This window comes from Lithobates pipiens, unplaced genomic scaffold (genome assembly GCF_037356315.1).
Source record: "Lithobates pipiens isolate NorthernLeopardFrog02 unplaced genomic scaffold, aLitPip1_a1.2 Scaffold_16, whole genome shotgun sequence".
Taxonomy (NCBI): Eukaryota; Metazoa; Chordata; class Amphibia; order Anura; family Ranidae; genus Lithobates; species Lithobates pipiens.
This window is the reverse complement of record NW_027507748.1, coordinates 256220155-256243710: the sequence shown is the minus strand read 5'-3', so window position 1 is coordinate 256243710 and position 23556 is coordinate 256220155. Positions and strand designations below refer to the sequence as shown.

Below are 23556 nucleotides of genomic sequence, written 5' to 3'. Positions count from 1 at the left end.
CAGGTTTTTTTTTTTTTTTTCCATTAAATTGACCGTCATATATCATGCCCCGATTCGAGTCGGTCGCATCTGACATGCACCGATTCGTTCCGGCGTGCTCCAGTTGTTTTCATTCGTACGACCGATTCATAACGGATTCATTCCATACACATCCTAGAAACAACGTCTTGCAAAATCGCGGCTAGCGCGCACCTAAGCATACACTCCCTGCAATCATTGCAAACACATTCCCAGGCACAGACTTCTCGCAATCGTTGCAAGCATGCATTCAAGCATAGACTTCTTGCAATCTTTGCAAACACGCATCCAAGCATAGACTTCTTGCAATCGTTGCAAGCATGCATCCAAGCATAGACTTCTTGCAAATCGTTGCAAGCACACATTCAAGCATGGATGTCTTGCAGTCGTTGCAAGTTCGCATTCAAGTGTAGACTTCTTGCAACAGTTGCAAGCACGCCTTCAAGCATAGACGCCTTGCAGTCGTTACAAGTACGCACACAAGCGTAGACTTCTTGCAATCATTGCAAACACGCATCCAAGCGTAGACTTCTTGCAATCGTTGCAAGCACGCATCCAAACATATACTTCTTGCAATCGTTGCAAGCAAGCAGTCAAGCATGGACATCTTGCAGTTGGTGCAAGTACGCATACAAGCATACACTTCCTGCAATTGTTGCGAACACGCATCCAAGCGTAGACTTCTTGCAGTCATTGCAAGCACGCATCCAAGCGTAGGCTTCTTGTAATCATTGCAAGCACGCATCCAAACATAGACTTCTTGCAATCGTTGCAAGCACGCATTCAAGCATGGACGTCTTACAGTCGTTGCAAGTGCGCATACAAGCGTAGACTTCTTGCAATCGTTGCAAGCACGAATCCAAGCATAGACTTCTTGAAAATCGTTGCAAGCACGCATTAAGCATTAACTTCTTGCAATCGTTGCAAGCACGCATTCAAGCATGGACGTCTTGCAGTCGTCGCAAGTACGCATACAAGCATAGACTTCTTGCACTCATTGCAAACACGCATCCAAGTGTAGACTTCTTGCAATCATTGCAAGCACGCATCCAAGCGTAGACTTCTTGCAATCGTTGCAAGCACACATTCAGGCATAGACCTCTTGCAGTCATTGCAAACATGCATTGGAGCATAAGACCTCTTGCAATCATTGCAAGCAGATGTCCAGGCACAAACTTATTGCAATCATTGCTAGCAGGCAGTTCTGGCTGGCTCAATAGATTGCTTTAGGAAAAGCCTGGATACTTTCCTAAAGGTACATTATAACGGGGTACTTATATTTATAGGTAAAGTTGATCCAGGGTAAATCCGATTGCCTCTCGAGGGATCAGGAAGGAATTTTTTCCCCTGTTGTAGCAAATTGGGCTATGCTCTGCTGGGGTTTTTGCCTTCCTCTGGATCAGCTGTGGGTGTAGAATTGGGTGTGTCGGGTTGTGCGGTATTTTATTTGTTTGATTCGTGGTTAGGACTGGATGCACTTCTGTCTTTTCCGACCTGGCTACCCATCTATCTTACCATAACTCCTTGCAATTGTTGCAGGCACGCATCCTGGCATAACTCCTTGCAATCATGGCAAGCACGCATCCTGGTGCGACTCCTTGCAATCGTTGCAGGCACGCATCCTAGCATATCATCTTGCAATCGTTGCAAGCACGTATCTTGGCATAACATCTTGCAATCGTTGCAAGCACGCACCCAAACACATGTTCAAGCACAACTCCTGCAGTCTTTGCAAAGCACATGCGGTAACACGAATTTCTCACAGTCACTACCAACACATCTCCAGTGACAAACTCCCGCGCAATTGTCGCAAGTACACGTTTAAACACTACTTTTGCAATCATGCCAAGGCTCGCGACTTAGCATAACTTCTTGCAATCATTCTTTTGCAAGAACATTCTCAGTGGCACACAAACTGGCTACACGTCGTTTTCAGCAGCACTTAATTGACCACTTGTCTCCTGTGGCTTTTCTTACAAGCCACTCACCGTTTCCTGTCTGTCTGTCTCTCCCTTAGGACAGTTGAATGCAACTTCCATCCTGCACCAGGATCATATTGACACACGCAACTGGCTTCTTCCTGTAACACGCTCAGGATATACCTAGCCAGCGTTCAGCATTTCTTATCCTTACAGGGCCCGGAGAGCCATCCGTCTTTACGGCCCATACAGCAAGATCCCCACTACGAGGCATCCAGAGGCATCGCCCATAGCCAACGGCAAACAACGCCCATCTGCCATCTTTACGGACATATAAAAATCCTTGCATATTCCCCAGTCTAGTCATCCAAGCGGCCATCTACCTGGCCCTTTGTGGTTTTCCATGGCCTAGCCAATTTATTGTTGGTAGCACTGGCAGCCAGGTTCTACACAGACACAACCTGACGAACGTTCAAATCGGCAATACGGGCCATTCCCCAGGGTCGATCTTTATGTCACGCCTCCTGGTCCTCCTCTCACGGACACAGGACCCTTCTCAGATCCTTAATTTAGATGCCGTGTCAATAGCAGACCTATCTATGTCGGAAGGTTCCTTACTGCATGGATTGGTGTAGCGATGTTTAGACCATCTACGATGCCCCTGTCACCCCTGGTAGTGACGGATGCCACAGCCCCCACAGGCTCGCTGCAATTTTTGGCCACCACTGGTTACAGAACCATGGCATCAGGGATACTCCTAAACCCCGGGTTTACCTGGACTTCCTCCCTCTTCAAGCTATACCCGGTCAGGACAGCCTCTCGAATCTGGGGTTATGTCAGGACAGGACAGGCTGTGGCTTTCACCACCGACAACTGGGCCGAGGCTCACCTTGTTGATGAAGCCAGGTCTGGACCGCTCTCGGTTGGGTGCTTCCTGCGCAGACTGCTGCAGTTATCTTGGGGGCACCAGTTTAAAGTCCATTGTATGGGCATTCCAGGCCTTCAGCAATCCCGCAGGCCAAGTCCGGCATAGTCGTCACTTGGCTCGCTACCAACACCATTTCATCCTCCACCTTGCAGTGTCTAAAACCCAGCAATCTGGCTCCAGGATAGACGTCCATTTCTATAGAATAGGCAGTGCTTGGTGTCAAGTAACCATACTCGACTACCTACTGTCACTCCTACCGGAACGCCTAAACTCCAGTTCCCTATTGCCTTTTCGTGCTAACACTTGTGTACCTGCCAGTTTCCCAAACACATGGGGTTCTTCTACGCAGCCTACACCTCAACCCCGGTCCATACTGTGGTCACTCTTTAGTATTTGAGCACCCTTGGCAGCATGCTGGCATGGGTCCCAAGTCGCGTCATTGAGAGTCTAAGCAGTTGGAACCCTGCCTACCTCGCCCGGTACATCCCCAATCCTCGGATGGAAATGGCACAAGCATTCACCAAACTTGCTCAACTAATTAAGCTAAAACTAATAAAACTACACCCCTACCTGAATGTTTTTGCCCCCTTATTTTGGTATACCGACCATGAGACCAGGGCACACTTCAGGTCCATTTCATGTTGTTAATCTTATGGTAAAGTCTATTTGTTTATATCCGTATCGGCCATAGGGCTTTGACCATAAGTAGGAAGGCCAGTGTGGTGGCCTGAATTTATGGGAGGAGCCCGGAGGGTATTTAACCAGCCCGCTCGCCTGTGGTCTTTGTCGGTTTCCGGTGCACGGCACCCACCCTCCCATCCCCTTTTCAGGGCATTTCTCAAATTCATTTCTCTTCACAAATATTAATTTCTAATCTAGGGTATGCCCCCTTATTTTGGTATACCGACCATGAGACCAGGGCACACTTCAGGTCCATTTCATGTTGTTAATCTTATGGTAAAGTCTATTTGTTTATATCCGTATCGGCCATAGGGCTTTGACCATAAATATATATATATATATATATATATATATATATATATATATATATATATATATATACCTGGGAGCTCCCGCTACTTTAAAGTTATACGTGAGGCCTCACTTAAAGTACTCTCTCCCGTATCTTCTTTCTTCGCTAGCTAGAGATGACTCCTCTGATATTTGTAATCCAAAAGGTAGGTAAGAGTTAGCTTAAGGTACTCCAGGCATAACTCCAAGAACTTATACACAACGCTTGGGCACTAAAGTGAAGTAGGCCTCAAGCCTGCTCAATGTCAGTTGCAACAAACAGTGGGCCGTAACCCGCTCACCAACTGGATCGGAGTCGCCTGACAAGTTGCCCCAGTGTGGGATCTTAGGGATGTACTCACTTTTGTTGCCAGCGGTTTAGACATTAATGGCTGTGTGTTGAGTTAGTTTGAGGGGACAGCAAATTGACACTGCTATACAAGCTGTACATTCACTACTTTACATTGTAGCAAAGTGTAATTTCTTCAGTGTTGTCACACGAAAAGATATAATAAAAGGTAGTGTCCAGTTTTCACTTGAATCAAGATGTCTCCCTTCCTTCATTTTTTCCAGAACCTCGCTCTGCAGAAGAAAAATTGTTGCATTCTCTCGACGTGGTGAGAGTTGTCAGGATCTATCTGAAGGTCACAGCTCAGATAAGGAAGACTGATGCTTCGTTTATGCTGCCAGATGGGCCCAGAAAAGGGCAGGCAGCGTCAAAATCGACCATTTTACAGTGGATCTGTCAGGTTATAATTCAGGCATATGGATTGAAAAAAAGGGTTCCACCTTTTCAAATTAGAGCACACTCTACCAGGGGAGTAAGCGCTTCATGGGCAGTGTGTCACCAGGCCTCTATGGCTCAGGTTTGTAAAGCTGCAACTTGGTTGTCAGTACATACATTTACTAAATTTTACCAGATGGATGTAAGGCGGCAGGAGGATACCGCTTTTGGGCTCAGTGTACTGCAGGCAGCAGTATAGGTCCTCACGTCTGATGGCGGTCTGCTTTGATATTTGTCTCCCTCCCCTCAAGGGCATTGCTTTGGGACATCCCACATAGTAATTACTATGGCTGCTCTGTGTCCCCTGATGTATAATAAAGAAAATAGGATTTTTAATACAGCTTACCTATAAAATACTTTACTTGGAGTACATCACGGGACACAGAGGTCCATCCCCTCTTGTTGGGATATACATTGCTTTGCTACAACAATGAGGTACTTCCTGTATGGGAAGGGTTATATAGAGGGGGACTTCCTGTCTTTGGGTGTGCCAGTGTCCATTAACCTAAAAGTGGCGTATAACCCACATAGTAATTACTATGGCTGCTCTGTATCTTGTGATATACTCCAAGAAAAATATTTTACAGGTAAGCTGTAAGAGTGGCCAGGACATCATGTGATTGCTATGACCAATCATAGCGATCACATAATAACAATTTAAACAAACCAATTAGAGATTACAATCATAAGCTGTTCCTGAATGTTAACCCATTCATGACAGATAAAACTATTGCTTATTTAGTGACCTTCATTGTATAAGCAATAACAATGTAAAAAAAAACATAAAAAAAAAAAAAAAAAGAACCCTGATCATCTCACCAGAGTAGTACAATGTCATTGAACTACTCTGATGAAAGTATGTAAAAAAAAAAAAAAAAATGTTTAAAAAAATTTAAGGATGACATTTTTGATTTTTTTTTACATACTGTCACCAGTCAGGGGAGCTTTTTTCCTCAGAGTATACGTGCAGGAACTTCCTTCTTCTGAGTCATTCCTCGTCTCCGCCCCCTAAGCACCTCTGAGCACCATCCATAAGACCATTTTCAAACTGTGCCGCCACCGGCGTCATCGGTAAAGTGGTGCTATTATTAGCTCTGCTTTACCATAGTTTTAGCGGCGATATTCGTCCTCTAGCGGGTTGGTTTTAACCCCCGCTAGAGGCCTAAAAGGGGTTAAATCTGCCCGAAAAACACTGCCGCAGTGGCGTTTTGCCAGTTGTATGACAGCGCTGCCCCATTGATTTCAATGAGAAGGAGCGGTGGAGGAGCAGTGAGTTCACCACTCCTTCACAGCTCCAAAGAAACTGCTTGCAGGACTTTTTCTGACGCCCTGCCAGCACAACGCTCCAGTGTGAAAACCCTCTGGCTTTCACACTGGAGTGAATGGAACAGCTGTTTTAGGGTGGTTTGCAGGTGCTATTTTTAATGCTATAGCGCCTGCAAAGCCCCCCAGTATGAAAGGAGTCTTAGTTCCACCTCCTACCCACCTCCCAGTACCACCCTTTTGAGAGAATACAGAACCAAGTATCATTTTTGCGGTGTTAATCAATTTGTATGGAATTTGTTAATGATAACAAGAAAAGCAGTAAAATAGACCCCCTGCAGTCAGCAACAATAGACTCCCCCAGCAACAATGGACTCCACCCCGGCAACAATAGATCCCAGCACAGCAACAATAGCCACCACACAACAATAGACCCTCCACACAGCAAGATAAGACCCCCCATACAGCAACAATGGACCACCCACAACAAAATACCACACCCATCAACATTAGGCCCCCCAGCAGCAACAGCTTATCTCCCAGCAGCCAGCATCAATAGATCAATCCTCCAACAGCCAGCAATATTAGACCTCTCCCTCAACAGTAGATCCCTACCAGAAACATAAGACCCCCGCCAGTAACAATAGACCCTCACACAAAACAGATCCTTACCAGTGAAAATAGATCCCCCAGCAGCCAGCATCAATAGACCCTTCAGCAAACCCACATCCCTTGCTATTACATACATTCAGTGCTGAAAGTGCCAGAACTGCATTCCTGCTGAAAAAAATCCCCGCCAGTCACCGCCACACTAGTCATATGATGGAGTGACAGTATGTAAACTGTGCTGGCCTTTTTGAATATATAGATGCTATAACTTCCACACAACCAATTAATACACACTTTTTTACCAAGGACATGTAGCAGAATACATTCTGGCCTACATTTATGAAGAAATTTGATTTTATTGTATAGGTTTTCGCCCTTGTACACATGGTCGGACATTCTGACAACCAAATCTGTCGGATTTTGTCCGACGGATTTTGTCTGACGGATTTTGTCCGAAACTGTTGCATACACACAGTCGGACAAAGTTGTCAGAAAATCCGATCGTACTTAACGTGATGACGTTATTTCGTTAGGACGGGACTACGCTCAGGCTAGTAGCCAATAGCTTTGGTCTAGGAATTTGATCTGAGCATGCATGGCACTTTGTCCGATCGGAATTCTCTACACATGATCGGACAAAGTCCAATTGGATCATGTTGTCGGAAAATTTTATAGCCCAGCTGGAAAACTTGGTCCGATCGAGCCCACACACTGTCGGATTATCCGACAAAACGGTCCTATCGGACATTGTCCATCGGAATTTCCGACCGTGTGTAAAAGGGCTTAAGGTTTTTTTTTAAAAAAATTGTATATTGTTTTTATTTAAATTTGCAAAAAATAAAAAACCCAGTGATGATCAAATACCACCAAATGAAAGCGCCATTTGTGTGAAAAAAATTGCACAGTCATGCGTACAGTGTTTCATGACCATGCAATTGCCAGTTAAAGTAGCACAGTGCTGAATAGAACCTTCCATAGGTCAAGGGGTTAAATTGTAGCCTTTGTTGTTGATATATACTCAACTTTTACATGGACATGCTTTTACATCAACAATGCACTCCTTTGGCCCCTTTCACACGAGCCTGAACGGACGCTCCATAGACCTCTATGGAGTGACAGATGTCCGCTGACATCCAACCCGCTCAGATCCGCTAAAGTGTGATGGAGGAAAACCCTATTTTTCCATTCGTCTGTGGATCGGATCGGATGAAGACAGACTGTAGAGTCTACAGTGTGCAGAGACAGACCAGAGACAGACCAGAGACAGACCTGTCATCTGCCTGCTCAGCGGGGATCAACGGAGCGATCCCTGCTGAGCAAAGCAGAGCCCGTACACGAATGTGTCCGTGTGAAAGGGCCATATGTCTATAAAGGTTCTTATTTATCTAGGCTTTACATTTGTGTACACTTGTCAAACCAACTATTGGAACTATCTGATGGAAGTAATGTGATGGAAGTAATGTGGGCAACTGTATTGCTGCTCGATCACTTCAACAAACACTGAAAAGTACCACCCTTACTTCCCCAATGTCCCACCTGCAGGAACAGGATGGTCATGGATGGTGTCAGAAGATAGAGCATAGGGAAAACAGCAAACATCTATTCCCTAATTTTCCCTCATGGTGAATGAACCCAGGAGTGACAAGCATTTTGTCACTTTTATATTAAGAGCTGTTAAGGTTGTTGTGGCCAGGGAAACAATTAATGACAAGCTGTGCTTGATTAGCTGCAGTGAACTGCAGAGGTGACATTACTCATCTAATAGACATTTGATGTCTCCTTGAGCCTAGGTTCACATTGATGCGATTTGACATGTCAAATCGCATGCCAGTCGGTGGCAATTGCTGGCAATGGCACCGTCCAAATTGGTGTGACGTCGACTTCGTGGAGCTGCACCAATTCCCAAAAGTAGGTTCTGTTCTACTTTTGGCGACTTTGGGATACGATTTGTATAGATGTCTGTGCAGCAACCCACACAGATGTCTCTGAAATCGCCCCTCAAGTCTGGATGATTTCAATCCTGTTGTCAGTAACAAAAATACAAAAATGTTTGAATATCTCCTGTATGTGGATACATGCACATATGAATCTATGCACCTTTGTACAAAATTTACAATTACAAAAAGGAATACAAAGACATTGAATTTCAAAAGAGTCAACTTCCCTAAACTACGAGCCTTACTAGAAGGCATAAATTGAGATAAAATCTTAGGAACAAAGAAAATGGAGGAGAGATGGGTTTGCTTTAAGAGGATATAAACTAAGGGCATTCGCCAATGCATCCTACTGGGTAATAAATTTAAAGGAGTGAAAAAAATCAATTCTTTAAGTATGTAAACAGTAAAAAAGGGAGGACAGACCACATTGGCCCCATAAAGAATGAGAAAGGACATCTGGTTACAAAGGATGGGGAGATGGCAGTGTTTATCCTCATGACACATCACAGGAAGCACCTCCATGGTTAACAGAGGACAGAATTAAAATGAGACTTGGGAAATTTAACATTAATAAATCACCGGGACAAGATAGCTTGCACCCAAAGGTACTTAGGGAACTCAGTCAAGTAATTGCCAGACCATTGTTCTACTGACTGGAATGGTACCAGCTGATTGGAGAAAAGCTAATGTAGCACCAATATTTAAAAAGGGCCCAAAATACATCCCTGGGAATTACAGACCAGTTAGCCAAACATCAACAGTGTGTAAACTCTTGGAGGGGACGAAAAAGGGACTATATACAAGATTTTCGTAATGAGAACGGTATCATTAGCAGTAATCAGCATGGATTCGTGAAGAATCGTTCTTGCCAAACCTAATAACCTTCTATGAGGAGGTGAGTTGCCATCTAGATAAAGGAAGGCTCATGGACGTGGTGTATCTGGATTTTGCAAAAACATTTGACACAGTTCCCCATAAATGTTTACTGTACAAAATAAGGTCTGTTGGCATGGACCATGGGGTGAGTACATGGATTGAAAACTGGCTAAAGGGGCGAGTTCAGAGGGTGGTGATAAATGGGGAGTACGCGCAATGGTCAAGGGTGGGTAGTGGGGTCCCCCAGGGTTCTGTGCTGAGACCAATCCTATTTAATTTGTTCATAAATGACCTGGAGGATGGGGTAAACAGTTCAATCTTTGTATTTGCAGATGATACTAAGCTAAGCAGGGCAATAACTTCTCCGCAGGATGTGGAAACTTTTCAAAAAGATCTGAACAAATTAAAGGGGTGGGCAACTACATGACAAATGAGGTTCAATATAGAAAAATGTAAAATAATTAATTTGGGTGGCAAAAAATATGAAGGCAATCTATACACTGGGGGGGGGGGGGGAGACCCTCTGGGGGAATCTCGGATGGAAAAGGACCCAGAGGTCTTAGTAGATGATAGGCTCACCAATGGCATGCAATGCCAAGCTGCTGCTAACAAAGCAAACAGAATATTGGCATGCATTAAAAAGGGGATCATCTCCAGAGATAAAACGATAATTCTCCCAATCTACAAGACTCAGGAAGGATGTACTGGAAATGGAGCGAGTACAAAGAAGGGCAACAAAGCTAATAAAGGGTCTGGAGGATATTAGTTATGAGGAAAGGTTGCGAGCACTGAACTTATTCTCTCTGGAGAAGAGATGCTTGAGAGGGGATATGATTTTTTGCAGAAGGGAGTTTAACAAGACTCAAGGCCACTCATTAAAATTAGAAGAAAAGAGGTTTAACATTAAACTACGTAAAGGGTTCTTTACTGTAAGAGCGTCAAGGATGTGGAATTCCCTTCCACAGGCGGTGGACTCAGCAGGGAGCATGAATAGTTTCAAGAAGCTATTAGATAAGCACCTAAACAACCGCAATATACAGGGATATACAATGTAATACTGACATATAATCACACACATGGGTTGTACTTGATGGACTTGTGTCTTTTTTCAACCTCACCTACTATGTACCTATGTAATTATGCTAAACATATTAGGTATTGTGTATTTTGTATTTAAAATACAGGTTTGATAAACTGTTGTACTAATATTATATGACATTAAAAAAACAATTGCAACTATTACCATTCTATTGTTCAGTGCCTCTACTTTCAGAAAATATATGTTTGGGTGGTTTAATTAATCTTCAGTCCTAAAAGCATGTACACACATCGGTGACTATTTTTCAAGCAGGCTATGCACTGTTCATACTGGTTGCTGTACTAGTGCAGAACTTACGCAATCAAGTTTGCTTTTGCTCCAAAGGTAGAAAGGGTCAGCAAGTTGCTTCAGAGAATTCTTAAGGTTGACTGCTATCAAGGCTCCTAGAACAGACTGGAGACAAAGCAACACTGACTTAGATGTCATACAATACAATGTGAAGAAAAATGATTGAGGATTAAACCAATACATGTGTGATTAAACTATTTCTCTACAGAGCTTGATAAAATGTTAATATTATCTTTCCTTTATCTGCCATGTTTCTATCCTCACACTACACATACACAAACACAGTCAATTAAAAAAACAGGTTGACGATAACCTGAAAGAGCAGCTATGAAAAGAATAAAGAAAACCAAGCATACCTTGGGCAAGGGTTGCAAATAGGTACCAAGAGACAGCATAGTTACCATGACCACCATCATGACAAAGAAGCTTGACATCTGAGGATAAAGAAGCACACACATAAGCATACATAAATTGAACCAACAGAATTTCACAACTAGGCTTAAAGCACAACCGCGGGCAAAATAACATCAGGTTTAAAGCAATATAACATTAATTTGCCTCAAAATTAACCCCCAGGCAAGCAGGCTAATGTCTATGTTCTACAAATCTGCTTGTTTGGATTCTGGGGTTAGTACAACTCTCACTATACTTCCAGCCCAGTTAAATGTAAGTGAAAAAAGAAAGAATGCAGCATTAAACAGAATAAATCCACCCTAGAAGAATACTTCTTAGGGACGAATATTCACTTAGGTGTATGTGGAAAGTAAATATATTGTGAATATATAAAAAATGTGTACAACAATGCAAAAGGGATGGAATTTCCTAAGACTCTATCACAGTCATAACCTATATAAATGTAATAGTGTCCATCCAGTAACAGCGTATAAAGTGATGATTTAATCAAGGTAAGCTTCGATATCAAGAAGCCCTCACATAGTTCATATAGGAGATAACAATACAATCAATATAGTCTCCTATTTAGGGAGAGGAAACAGGATGTAATCCTCCTTAAAGGCACAGATGGTGGATGTGACTTCACACTGGAAAATGGCATATGTGCATCAAATAATAAAGAAGGTAATGGGTACTCTTACCACCAGGTTTGGACCCACACATCATACGATGCTGGGTCAGGCATGGAACAATCCACCACGGTAAGTCTTGGAGTGAAAGAGGACTCCAGTGGCAACCTGTGAAGTTCTGGTGAACTCCATGCCCAAAAGGATTAAGACAGTGCTGGAAAATAATGGTGGCCACACAAAATATTGACACTTTGGGCCCAGTTTGGACAGTTTCACTTCGGGGTGTACTTAGTTTTGTTGCCAGTGTTTTAGACATCAATGGCTGTGTGTTGAGTTATTTTTAGGGGACAGAAAATGTACACTGTTATACAAGCTGTACACCCACTACTTTACATTGTTGCAAAGTGTAATTTCTTCAGTGTTGCCACATGAAAATATATAATAAAATATTTTCAAAAATGTGAAGGATGTACTCACTTTTGTATCTGTAGATAGCCAAGATGCCTAAATGCATGTTCCCATTTTTCCAACCCATCAGTGATTTCTACAGTCTGCAGTGGCAGAGGACCACTGACACTTTGTTGCATCTGCCTTCCTCTGCATTCAGAGTGATCACAAAGGTTGTAACACCTCTGTATGTCCTTCTTAGAACTCAGAGCATCTAGGTGACCGGCTCCAGACAGCATCTAGATGACCTTCTTCTGAAGGAGTCATCTCCCTTACAACTCTCAGCAAATGTTCCACCAAAATATGATTCAGCTGCTTAAGCCATTTGGCTGGGTGATCAGCTTAAAATTTTTTGCTCTCCAGCCTTCCATATAGCTTCCTCGGTCTCCTCCCCTCATCAGTCCCCTCCCCCCACAATCAATATACGCTTATTGCATTTTTTTTTACCAAAAGACATGCAGGTAGGTTAATTGGCTTCTGTCCAAAATTGGCCCTAGTATATCAATGGGGACCTTGGATTGTGGGCTCATTGAGTGTAGGGACCGATGTGAGTGTGCAATGTACGGGGATAGGGACAATTGTAGACACTCACTCAGGTTGAACTGGATGGACTGGTGTCTTTATTCAACCTTACTAACTATGAAACTATATCGGCCTAAACTGAGGAAAAAAATAGTTATTTTTAAAAAAAAATTGGGATATTTATTATAGCAAAAAAGTAATAAATATTGTGTTTTTTCAAAATTGTAGGTCTTTTTTTGTTTATAGCGCAAAAAATAAAAAACAAAGAGGTGATTGAATGACACCAAAAGAAAGTTCTATTTGTGGGGAAAAAAAATGATCAAAATTGAATTTGGGTACAACGTTGCATGACTGTGCAATTGTCATTTAAAGTGTGACAGCGCTGGAAGCTGAAAATAGGTCTGGGCAGGAATGGGGGTGAAAATGCCCTTATTGAAGTGGTTAAATATTTATTTATTACAGTTATTATTGTAGCGCCAGGCTCCTGAAGAGCACACGCTATGTTTTTGTCAATTTAAATGTTCCTAAGACCATAGTAGGGGTAATTATGGTAAATTATGGTCTCAGCATCAGTTTGGCTGGACTGTATTATGTTCTGCCTGGACAAAGGTGCGGGTGTTACCTTTGGCAATCATTGGAACGCAGTCTGGTTGGACGCATTGGGTACCAATCTCTCTTTCAGCCAATCAGTGGGTGCATTGTCTCGCTATGTATTACGGGAGAGGGTACTTAAGGTGCTGAGGTCATGTGGGTTGAGGTTCCGGTCCAGAAGTATGTTCTGACTCCCTGGTTCTGGTCCTTCTGACTAGCCCCCAGAGGCCCTCATGGCCTGGGGTACGGATCCATCTGTTTCCGAGTCTTGGGGCTGGCTAGCCCAAGGCACAGTAACTAGAAGGAGGGTTCCAAGGTGGTCCGGTGCCGTCTCGGTTTTGGAGAGGCCCAGCAACTGAGAACGCAACCAGGGGAGGACTCTTCAGAAGAGGGTCACGCAAAGGGCTGGCTGCTCGGTAAGAGCCTGGAAGCTAAGCTGGAAAGAACACCAAGGTGAATCCAGATTCTTACAGGACCGGCTGCAAGATACTAGTACCGTATGAGAGTTCCTAATTTCATCCTTCAGTTACAACAAAGTCTGTGACAGAGACTTTTCTCATTCTAAAGTTCTACAACCAAGTCTGTGGCAGAGACTATGCTTTTTTGAATCACCTGTCAGTTGCTAAGTCCACAAGAAGGGGATTTATCTGATAGTTGTAACATTCAGTTGCGAATAGCTATTCCCTGGATTGTATAGAGAGAGACATTCAAGTGTCAGCAGTTCCAAGAGTACCTGAGCTTTACTACCCATACCCTCTATTCCCTACTGAGAGACTGTGTTGTGTTCAACTTTTTGCAAATAAAAATCCCTAAACTGGATTCAATTGTCGGTCTCTACAGTTTATTGGGCCATCAACCTCGGGAAACCCCTAGACAAGCATGAGGTGGAGAAGGTAACGGTAAGCCCAAAAATAACCAGCCGCTCCTTCGGGGGTCAGTGCTACATTGTTTGTATTATTATTATCAGCCCTGTTGGGGCGGAGGGGCTTCGGTGGGATATCAGGGGTCTAAACAGACCCCTGACATCACCCCTTTGAGATAGGGAAAGTGACACAGATTCCCTAGTCCCTTTCTCTGCAGCTTCCTCATTGGGGAGGAGACAGAGGCTCCTCTCCATTCATAAACTCAAGCAGAGTAAACTCAGGTTACGATGGTTCAGCTATGAATAGACAGAGTCAGTGATAACTGACTCTGTTCATTCAGAAAAGGAAGGCACCGGTAAATGACAGATTTACCAGCTCCTTCCTCCGCTCCATCCTGACAGATCTGGTATGGGGGGGGGGACTGGAGGAGGACACAGGGAGCCGGTGACTCAGAGAGAGGGAGGAGGACACTGCTGAGAGGGAGGAGAACACCGAAAGGTGGGAGGAGAACCCGATGGAGGACACAGGGGATAGTTGGGGGTGATCGGTGTGGTTGTGGGGGCAGTTAAAAGCACAGATCTCCCTGTATAACTTTCAATAAAGCACCTGACAGCTGCGGGAGGGAGAGGAGGAGAAGTGGCTGTCAGAAAAGCTATACAGGGAGATCAGTGTTTTTAACTGCCCCTCCACTATCCCGATCACCTGTAAGGCTGCCTGGCCCCCTGCTGAGCTTGAGGATGCCTGGTCCAATACAACACGTATTGGATTAGGCATCAGAGAATTTTCATGAGTACGGATACTCATGCAAATGCTTGGTATCGGTGTATCCCTTGTGGCCACCTTTACTGCAATAACTTTCGCTCAATTCCATTTAAGAACTCTGAAGCTAAACATCCTGTTAGCATGGAAAAAGCAGGCTCTTTCCCTGAATCTACCTATGCTAATTTCCCTCCAAACAAGAAATTTCTTGTCCTGTTGGATCGCCACTCTAAATAGTGGGCAAATCCTTCCTTTAATACAATCGGAAGCCTTTTACAACAGACACAAGTCTGTCAGGTTGGGGAGGAGTCTTCCAATCCTTGAAAGATCAGATAGCACGGTCAAGAGAAAAAGCCAAACCCCCCCATCACAGTGTCCCTGCAGCACTGGACTGTTCTTCTAAAGGGATACCCAATTTGGGTATAGTCAGACAATGGCACCATAGTGGCATACAGTGCATTCATAAAGTATTCAGATCCCCTTCACTTTTTTCAATTTTGTTATGCTGCAGCCAAATACAATTTTTTTCTCATTAATCTACACTCTGCCCCCCATAATGACGAAGTGAAAACAGAATTTTAGAAATGTCTTTGAATTTATCAAAATGAAAAAACTGAAATATCACATGTACTTAAGTATTCAGACCCTTTACTCAGTACTTTGTTGAAGCACCAATTACAGCCCTGAGTCTTTTTGGGTATGACGCAACAAGCTTTGTACACCTGGATTGGGGATTTTCTGCAATTCTTCTTTGCAAAACCTCTCAAACTCAGTCAGGTTGGATGGGGACCATTGGTGGACAGCCGTTTTAAGGTTTCTTCAGAGATGTTCAATAGGGTTCAAGTCAGGGCTATGGCTGGGCAACTCTAGGACATTCACAGAGGTGTCCCTAAGCCACTCCTGTGTTGTGCTGGCCGTGTGCTTAGGATCATTGTCATGTTGAAAGGTGTATCTTCAACCCAGTCTTAGGTCCTGAGTGCAGTGGAATAGGTTTTCATTGATGATCTCTCTCTGCCTTGCTCCATTCACTTTATCTTAACCCTGACCAGTCTCCCAGTCCCTGCTCCTGAAAAACACCCCCACAGCATGGTGCTGCCCCCACCATGCTTCACTGTTTAGATGGTATTGGGCAGGTGATGATCGGTGCCTGGTTTTTGCCAGATATAATGTTTAGAATTTAGGCCAAACAGTTCAATCATGGTTTCATAAAAAAACAGATAATCATATTCATCACAGTCTTAAGGTCCGTACACACGATCTGACTTTTTGACAACACACATGCAAACAAGCTGTTTTGAGGCAACATCCAACTGTGTGTATGTTCCATCGGACAAACTTTTTCAGTTTTCATCGGACTTTTGTTGGCTATCTATCTATCCAAGGTTATCTATCTCCGAGGGAGGAGATAGATAACCTTTGTGGATGATATTGAGGCTTAAGATCCATATGGAAACTATCTGAGGTGCAAAATTCCAGCCGAGGGGGCCAGTACTCATCTGCCAGGAACTAGGTCATAACCCCTGGACCTTGCCGTTTGTTTGTTTTGCTGTTTACCTTACAGCAGTAAGGTAAGGGGCCACTCTACCTGGTGTGCCGTGAACACTGGAGATATAAGAATCACAAACACGGTTGCTGGCACCTGTTTTTGAGAAGCACTGAATAAGCCACTGGTCACTTTACCCATTTCAGCTCACATATAGACTTTACCATTTTATTCTTCTTACTAAGAGGAACACTGAAAAATAGCCACTGGTCACTGTATTCCATTTAATTTCACCAAAGACTTTATTATGTAGTTTTCTTGTTTAAGCATGCATTGTGTGTTGCACGTTTTAATATAAGGAAAAAATAAATAACATTTTATGAGTTTATTATCTTGGAGATATTCACTTGAACATTTAAAGCACATGACACTTTTGGTTTATTATCTGTAACAGATTGGATATTTTATTTCATTGATTATTCATGGGTTAATTTGTTGGAGATACTTCACATGTTTGGATTATTTTCATATTTACTGTGCATAATACCTAATTGTATAACATTGGAGTTTTTTTTTTTTTTTTTTTTATTAGATATATTTACCCAAAAGGAAGAAATACCACTTAATAGAAGGAGACATTGCTCTCGGGAGTGTGTCACTCAGTAAGGCCCCTTTCACACTGGGGCGGTGCGGCCGTCGGCGGTAAAGTGCCGCTATTTTTAGCAGCGCTTTACCGTCGTTTTAGCGGCGGTCTGCGGGCGCTAGCGGGGTGGTTTTAACCCCCGCTAGCGGGCGAAAAAGGGTTAAAACCGCCCGCATAGCGCCGCTGCAGCGGCGCTATGCCGGCGGTATTGCCGCGCTGTCCCATTGATTTCAATGGGTAGGAGCGGTTTAGGAGCGGTGAATACACCGCTCCTTCACCGCTCCAAAGATGTGGCTAGCAGGACTTTTTTCGCTGTCCTGCCAGCGCACCGCTCCAGTGTGAAAGCCGGAAAGGGGCCGGTTTTTTTCAGGCGCTACACAGGCGCTATTTTTAGCGCTGTAACGCCTGAATACCGCCCCAGTGTGAAAGCAGCCTAACACTGCTATTTTTAACATAAGCGTAAGGCACTTTAATTTTAATTTAGTATAGTTTAGCCTAACCTTTTCAGGTAGTGCAACACCATCTATCATCATTTATTATCACTTAATAACACTGTTATCCTTTGAACTCTTGGTTTATGCTCCAATACAGTGCCTTTCCAAATCATGTCTAATCAGTTTAATTTAACACTGGTGGAAGCCAATCAACATGTAGAAACCTCTCAGCAATGATTATGAGAAAAGGGAGACACCTGAGCTTAATTTCAAGTGTTGTGTGTAGTGCCAATATAAAAATTCATTTTTTTCTTTTTAATAAAATCACAGACATTTCTAAAACTCTTGTTCACTTTTTCATTATGGAGTAATGAGTGTAGATTAATGAGAAAATAATGAATTTAACCACTTAAGACCCGGACCAATTTGCAGCCAAAGGACCAAGCCCCTTTTTACGATTCGGCACTGCATCACTTTAACTGACAATTGCGTGGTCGTGCAACGTGGCTCCCAAACAATATTGGCATCCTTTTTTCCCCACAAATAGAGCTTACTTTTGGTGGTATTTGATCACCTCTGCGGTTTTTATTTTTTGCGCTATAAACAAAACTAGAGCGACAATTTTGAAAAAAATGCAATATTTTTTAATTTTTGCTATAATAAATATCCCCAAAAAAAATCTAAAAAAAACATTTTTTTCCTCAGTTTAGGCCGATACGTATTTTCTACATATTTTTGGTTAAAAAAAAAATCGCAATTAGCGATTATTGATTGGTTTGCACAAAAGTTATAGTGTTTACAAAATAGGGGATAGTTTAATAGCATTTTTATTCATATATTTTTTTTTACTAGTAATGACGGCGATCAGCAATTTTTATTGTGACTGCAACATTATGGCAGACACATCGGACATTTTTGACACATTTTTGGAACCATTGTAATTTATACAGCAATCAGTGCTATTTAAATGCACTGATTCCTGTGTAAATGACACTGGCAGTGAAGGAGTTAACCACTAGGGGGCAGTGTAGGTGTTATGTATGACGTTATGTGTTTTTTTATTGTAGGGGGCGTGGTCTGGCATGTGATGTCGCTGATCGTCCTTCCCTATAAAAGGGAAGAGACGATCGGTGACATCCACACAGGGAAGCATGGGAGAGGTTTGTTTACACAGACCTCTCCCCGTTCTTTAGCTCTGTGACCCGATCGCGGGACACCAGCGGCTAATATGCAATTAGCGGACCTCCAGCTGTTGCAAAACTACAAGCCACAAGGCTGTCAGCGTCTTTCTATGCCTCATGGGACTTGTAGTTCTGCAACAGCTGGAGGTCCGCTAATTCAGTGGTCATCAACCCTGTCCTCAGGGCCCACTAACAGGCCAGGTTTGCAAAATAACTGAAATACATCACAGGTGATATAATTTGCTGCTCAGTGATTGCAGTATTCTAGTCTGCATCGCTACAAGGTAATTCATAAAACCTGGCCTGCAAATGGGCCCTGAGGACAGGGTTGATGACCACTGCACTAATTGCATATCTCTGTCCTAGACCATACTTTCAGCATGCTGTCTCAAGAAGGACATTGCACTACCATGCATGTGCTCTGCTTCTAGTCACCTGAAGGTGTCTACATTGCCTGGATGTAGCCAGAGCCATTAGAGTGTACTGCTTTCCTTGGGTATTCACAAAGGGCATGCCACTTTAAAATCCACCATTGCATGGTGGATAAGATATTTGATTGCTAGAGCCTATGCCCTAAAACAAAAACCTCCTCCTTAACTTATGCTTTCTGCGCTCTTTAGGCACCAACCCTCTGTCTCATAATCTTGGTTTTCTGGTCATACATTTTCAAAGCCTTACAAGGTGGGTGTCCAGTCTGGCACAGTTCAATTTGCCTTTTTTTGCTAGCCCTTATAGCAATTGCTTGGGGATTGCATGGCGTATTGCATTTTGTATAAATAATTTGCCTGTGTTCTGTGCTGTACAATTAAGATCAGAGGAATTTTGATTTCCACAAAACTGATGACTCACGGTGTGGGGTAGGTTTATAGGGGAAGCCCTCAGGTGAGCATGTCCACAAACACTTTCCAGTGTCCAATTACCTGAAGGTACAAGCCTATAACTCATGGTGAATAAATACCATGCTTGTGTTCTGTACTGTACTCTGATTAGTGATGGCCGAACGGTTCGCCCGGCGGTCGTTTCGCGGCGAATTTCCGACATTCGCGGTCCGCACGTTCGAACGCCTTTTTCCGTCGTTCGCCGCGGCGGACTTACGTGTTTAATGTATACAAGAACTTTAACCTTTGGTGACACGTTTATCATGTGATACAGGACAGCCAATTGAGACATGACAGCACATGGACACTTGTACATTCCCCCTAACCTATAAATACACCCGATCCGGTGGCCATTTTACATTCTTTCTTCTGTTAAGATAGGGACAGGTTCCTGTGTGGAGTAGGGAGAGATAAACCACTAGCTATTTGGTACACAAAAGTTCTTTTCAGGACTGGTATAGGTGTTAGGTGTTGATAGGTTTGCTGTGCTGCTGATTCTTGCAGCAGCCTGAGTGTCTTTTGTTAGTTTAGAGAAAGGGAAAGGACGGTGTATGCTACAGGGACAGCCAGATTAGTCTTTCATCATCATCATCATCATCATCATCATTAGCTGTTACTATCAAGGTCCACAAAAGAGCTGTTCCAGTAACCACTAATCGTTCTCTTTTTTTGCCAATTTGTATAGGGACAGGAAGGAAGCAGTGTTGTCAGGCAGTGAGGGTAATTTTAAAGACTTGCTGTTATTATTAGTTCCACAAAGGTTCTTTTCAGGACTGGTATCAGTGGTACAGTAATAGGCTTGTACATGTATAATATTCTTTCTTCCAAATATAGAAAGGATATTATACTTGACTGCTGCCCTTCTGCTGCAGTCTGCTAAACATTCACAACTCACTTGTTCCACAAAAGTTCTTATAAGGACTGGTAACTTGGTATAGGGTGCTACGGTACATAGGCTTGAGTGCGGTACAGTCTGCTGTTCTGTAAGGACCGCTATCGGTCCACAATAGATAGGGTTGACGTGCACCACTGCTGACCGCTGCCCTATACTGCAGCAGTCCTTCAGCGGTATAGGGACTGACGTACAGTCTGCTAATCACTAACACACAACCTGCTTGTTCCACAAAAGTTCTTATAAGGACTGGTAACTTGGTATAGGGTGCTACGGTACATAGGCTTGAGTGCGGTACAGTCTGCTGTTCTGTAAGGACCGCTATCGGTCCACAATAGATAGGGTTGACGTGCACCACTGCTGACCGCTGCCCTATACTGCAGCAGTCCTTCAGCGGTATAGGGACTGACGTACAGTCTGCTAAACACTAATACACAACCTGCTTGGTCCACAAAAGTTCTTATAAGGACTGGTAACTTGGTATAGGGTGCTACGGTACATAGGCTTGAGTGCGGTACAGTCTGCTGTTCTGTAAGGACCGCTATCGGTCCACAATAGATAGGGTTGACGTGCACCACTGCTGACCGCTCACCTATACTGCAGCAGTCCTTCAGCGGTATAGGGACTGACGTACAGTCTGCTAAACACTAATACACAACCTGCTTGGTCCACAAAAGTTCTTATAAGGACTGGTAACTTGGTATAGGGTGCTACGGTACATAGGCTTGAGTGCGGTACAGTCTGCTGTTCTGTAAGGACCGCTATCGGTCCACAATAGATAGGGTTGACGTGCACCACTGCTGACCGCTCACCTATACTGCAGCAGTCCTTCAGCGGTATAGGGACTGACGTACAGTCTGCTAAACACTAATACACAACCTGCTTGGTCCACAAAAGTTCTTATAAGGACTGGTAACTTGGTATAGGGTGCTACGGTACATAGGCTTGAGTGCGGTACAGTCTGCTGTTCTGTAAGGACCGCTATCGGTCCACAATAGATAGGGTTGACGTGCACCACTGCTGACCGCTCACCTATACTGCAGCAGTCCTTCAGCGGTATAGGGACTGACGTACAGTCTGCTAATCACTAACACACAACCTGCTTGTTCCACAAAAGTTCTTATAAGGACTGGTAACTTGGTATAGGGTGCTACGGTACATAGGCTTGAGTGCGGTACAGTCTGCTGTTCTGTAAGGACCGCTATCGGTCCACAATAGATAGGGTTGACGTGCACCACTGCTGACCGCTGCCCTATACTGCAGCAGTCCTTCAGCGGTATAGGGACTGACGTACAGTCTGCTAAACACTAATACACAACCTGCTTGGTCCACAAAAGTTCTTATAAGGACTGGTAACTTGGTATAGGGTGCTACGGTACATAGGCTTGAGTGCGGTACAGTCTGCTGTTCTGTAAGGACCGCTATCGGTCCACAATAGATAGGGTTGACGTGCACCACTGCTGACCGCTCACCTATACTGCAGCAGTCCTTCAGCGGTATAGGGACTGACGTACAGTCTGCTAAACACTAATACACAACCTGCTTGGTCCACAAAAGTTCTTATAAGGACTGGTAACTTGGTATAGGGTGCTACGGTACATAGGCTTGAGTGCGGTACAGTCTGCTGTTCTGTAAGGACCGCTATCGGTCCACAATAGATAGGGTTGACGTGCACCACTGCTGACCGCTGCCCTATACTGCAGCAGTCCTTCAGCGGTATAGGGACTGACGTACAGTCTGCTAATCACTAACACACAACCTGCTTGTTCCACAAAAGTTCTTATAAGGACTGGTAACTTGGTATAGGGTGCTACGGTACATAGGCTTGAGTGCGGTACAGTCTGCTGTTCTGTAAGGACCGCTATCGGTCCACAATAGATAGGGTTGACGTGCACCACTGCTGACCGCTGCCCTATACTGCAGCAGTCCTTCAGCGGTATAGGGACTGACGTACAGTCTGCTAATCACTAACACACAACCTGCTTGTTCCACAAAAGTTCTTATAAGGACTGGTAACTTGGTATAGGGTGCTACGGTACATAGGCTTGAGTGCGGTACAGTCTGCTGTTCTGTAAGGACCGCTATCGGTCCACAATAGATAGGGTTGACGTGCACCACTGCTGACCGCTGCCCTATACTGCAGCAGTCCTTCAGCGGTATAGGGACTGACGTACAGTCTGCTAAACACTAATACACAACCTGCTTGGTCCACAAAAGTTCTTATAAGGACTGGTAACTTGGTATAGGGTGCTACGGTACATAGGCTTGAGTGCGGTACAGTCTGCTGTTCTGTAAGGACCGCTATCGGTCCACAATAGATAGGGTTGACGTGCACCACTGCTGACCGCTCACCTATACTGCAGCAGTCCTTCAGCGGTATAGGGACTAAGAGTTTTGTCACAGGGTCATTTAAAAAATGACATGCAGAGGAAGAGGCAGGCCCTTCCGCAGGGGTGGTAGGGGTAGGGCAGGAGCAACAGGCTTGAGCCAAAGTGGGAAGTTGCAGAAGGTGCGTTCAATTACTTTAAAGGATGCACCAGACTTGGTTGAGTGGCTCGCTCAGCCTTACTCTTCTGCACCCTCCTCATCCTCTCGATCTGCACCCTCTTCTTCACTCTCTGCTATGTGCACCCCCAAAGACACTACCACCAACAACACGACCACCACCACCACCACCACATACCTTCCGCTTGAGTCACTGGAATTATTTTCCGATCCATATCAAGAGGACATTTCTGATGCGCAGCCACTCTTGGTATTGGATCAGGAAGAGGAGGTAGCAACAAGCGCTACTCAGCAGTCTGACGCCAGTACCCAGATCAGCCCAAGGAGGAGGTTGGTCCCCGGTGTTGCTGCCTACTCCGAGATCTCTACTTATAGCGGTGGGGAAGGTGACGTTGATGATGACGTGTCTAGTGATGTCACGTGGGTGCCCACAAGAGAGGAAGAGGAGGGGAGTTCAGAGGGAGATATGGACCAGCAGATAGGGAGGAGAAGCAGCAATGACTTACATTGCACAGCAGGGACAAAGCAGACTGCAAATGTATCAGGAGCGAGTCATCGACCATGTACGGTCACATCTGGCGCTCCCAGGACACCGGCACATGGC

The 23556-nt window shown here is 44.2% G+C and overlaps 1 protein-coding gene across 5 annotated transcripts in view; it reads right to left on the bottom strand.

Moving 5' to 3' along the window:
- SLC26A9 (solute carrier family 26 member 9) overlaps positions 1 to 23556 on the bottom strand; it is a 753885-nt gene that overhangs the window by 255026 nt on the left and 475303 nt on the right. For all 5 annotated transcript variants that reach the window (XM_077481318.1, XM_077481322.1, XM_077481323.1 and 2 more), the window contains 2 exons: positions 11089 to 11166; positions 10742 to 10837 (listed from right to left, as the gene is read on the bottom strand). In XM_077481318.1, coding sequence (XP_077337444.1) covers positions 10742 to 10837; positions 11089 to 11166 — 174 coding nt within the window. The remainder of the gene's footprint in view (positions 1 to 10741; positions 10838 to 11088; positions 11167 to 23556) is intronic.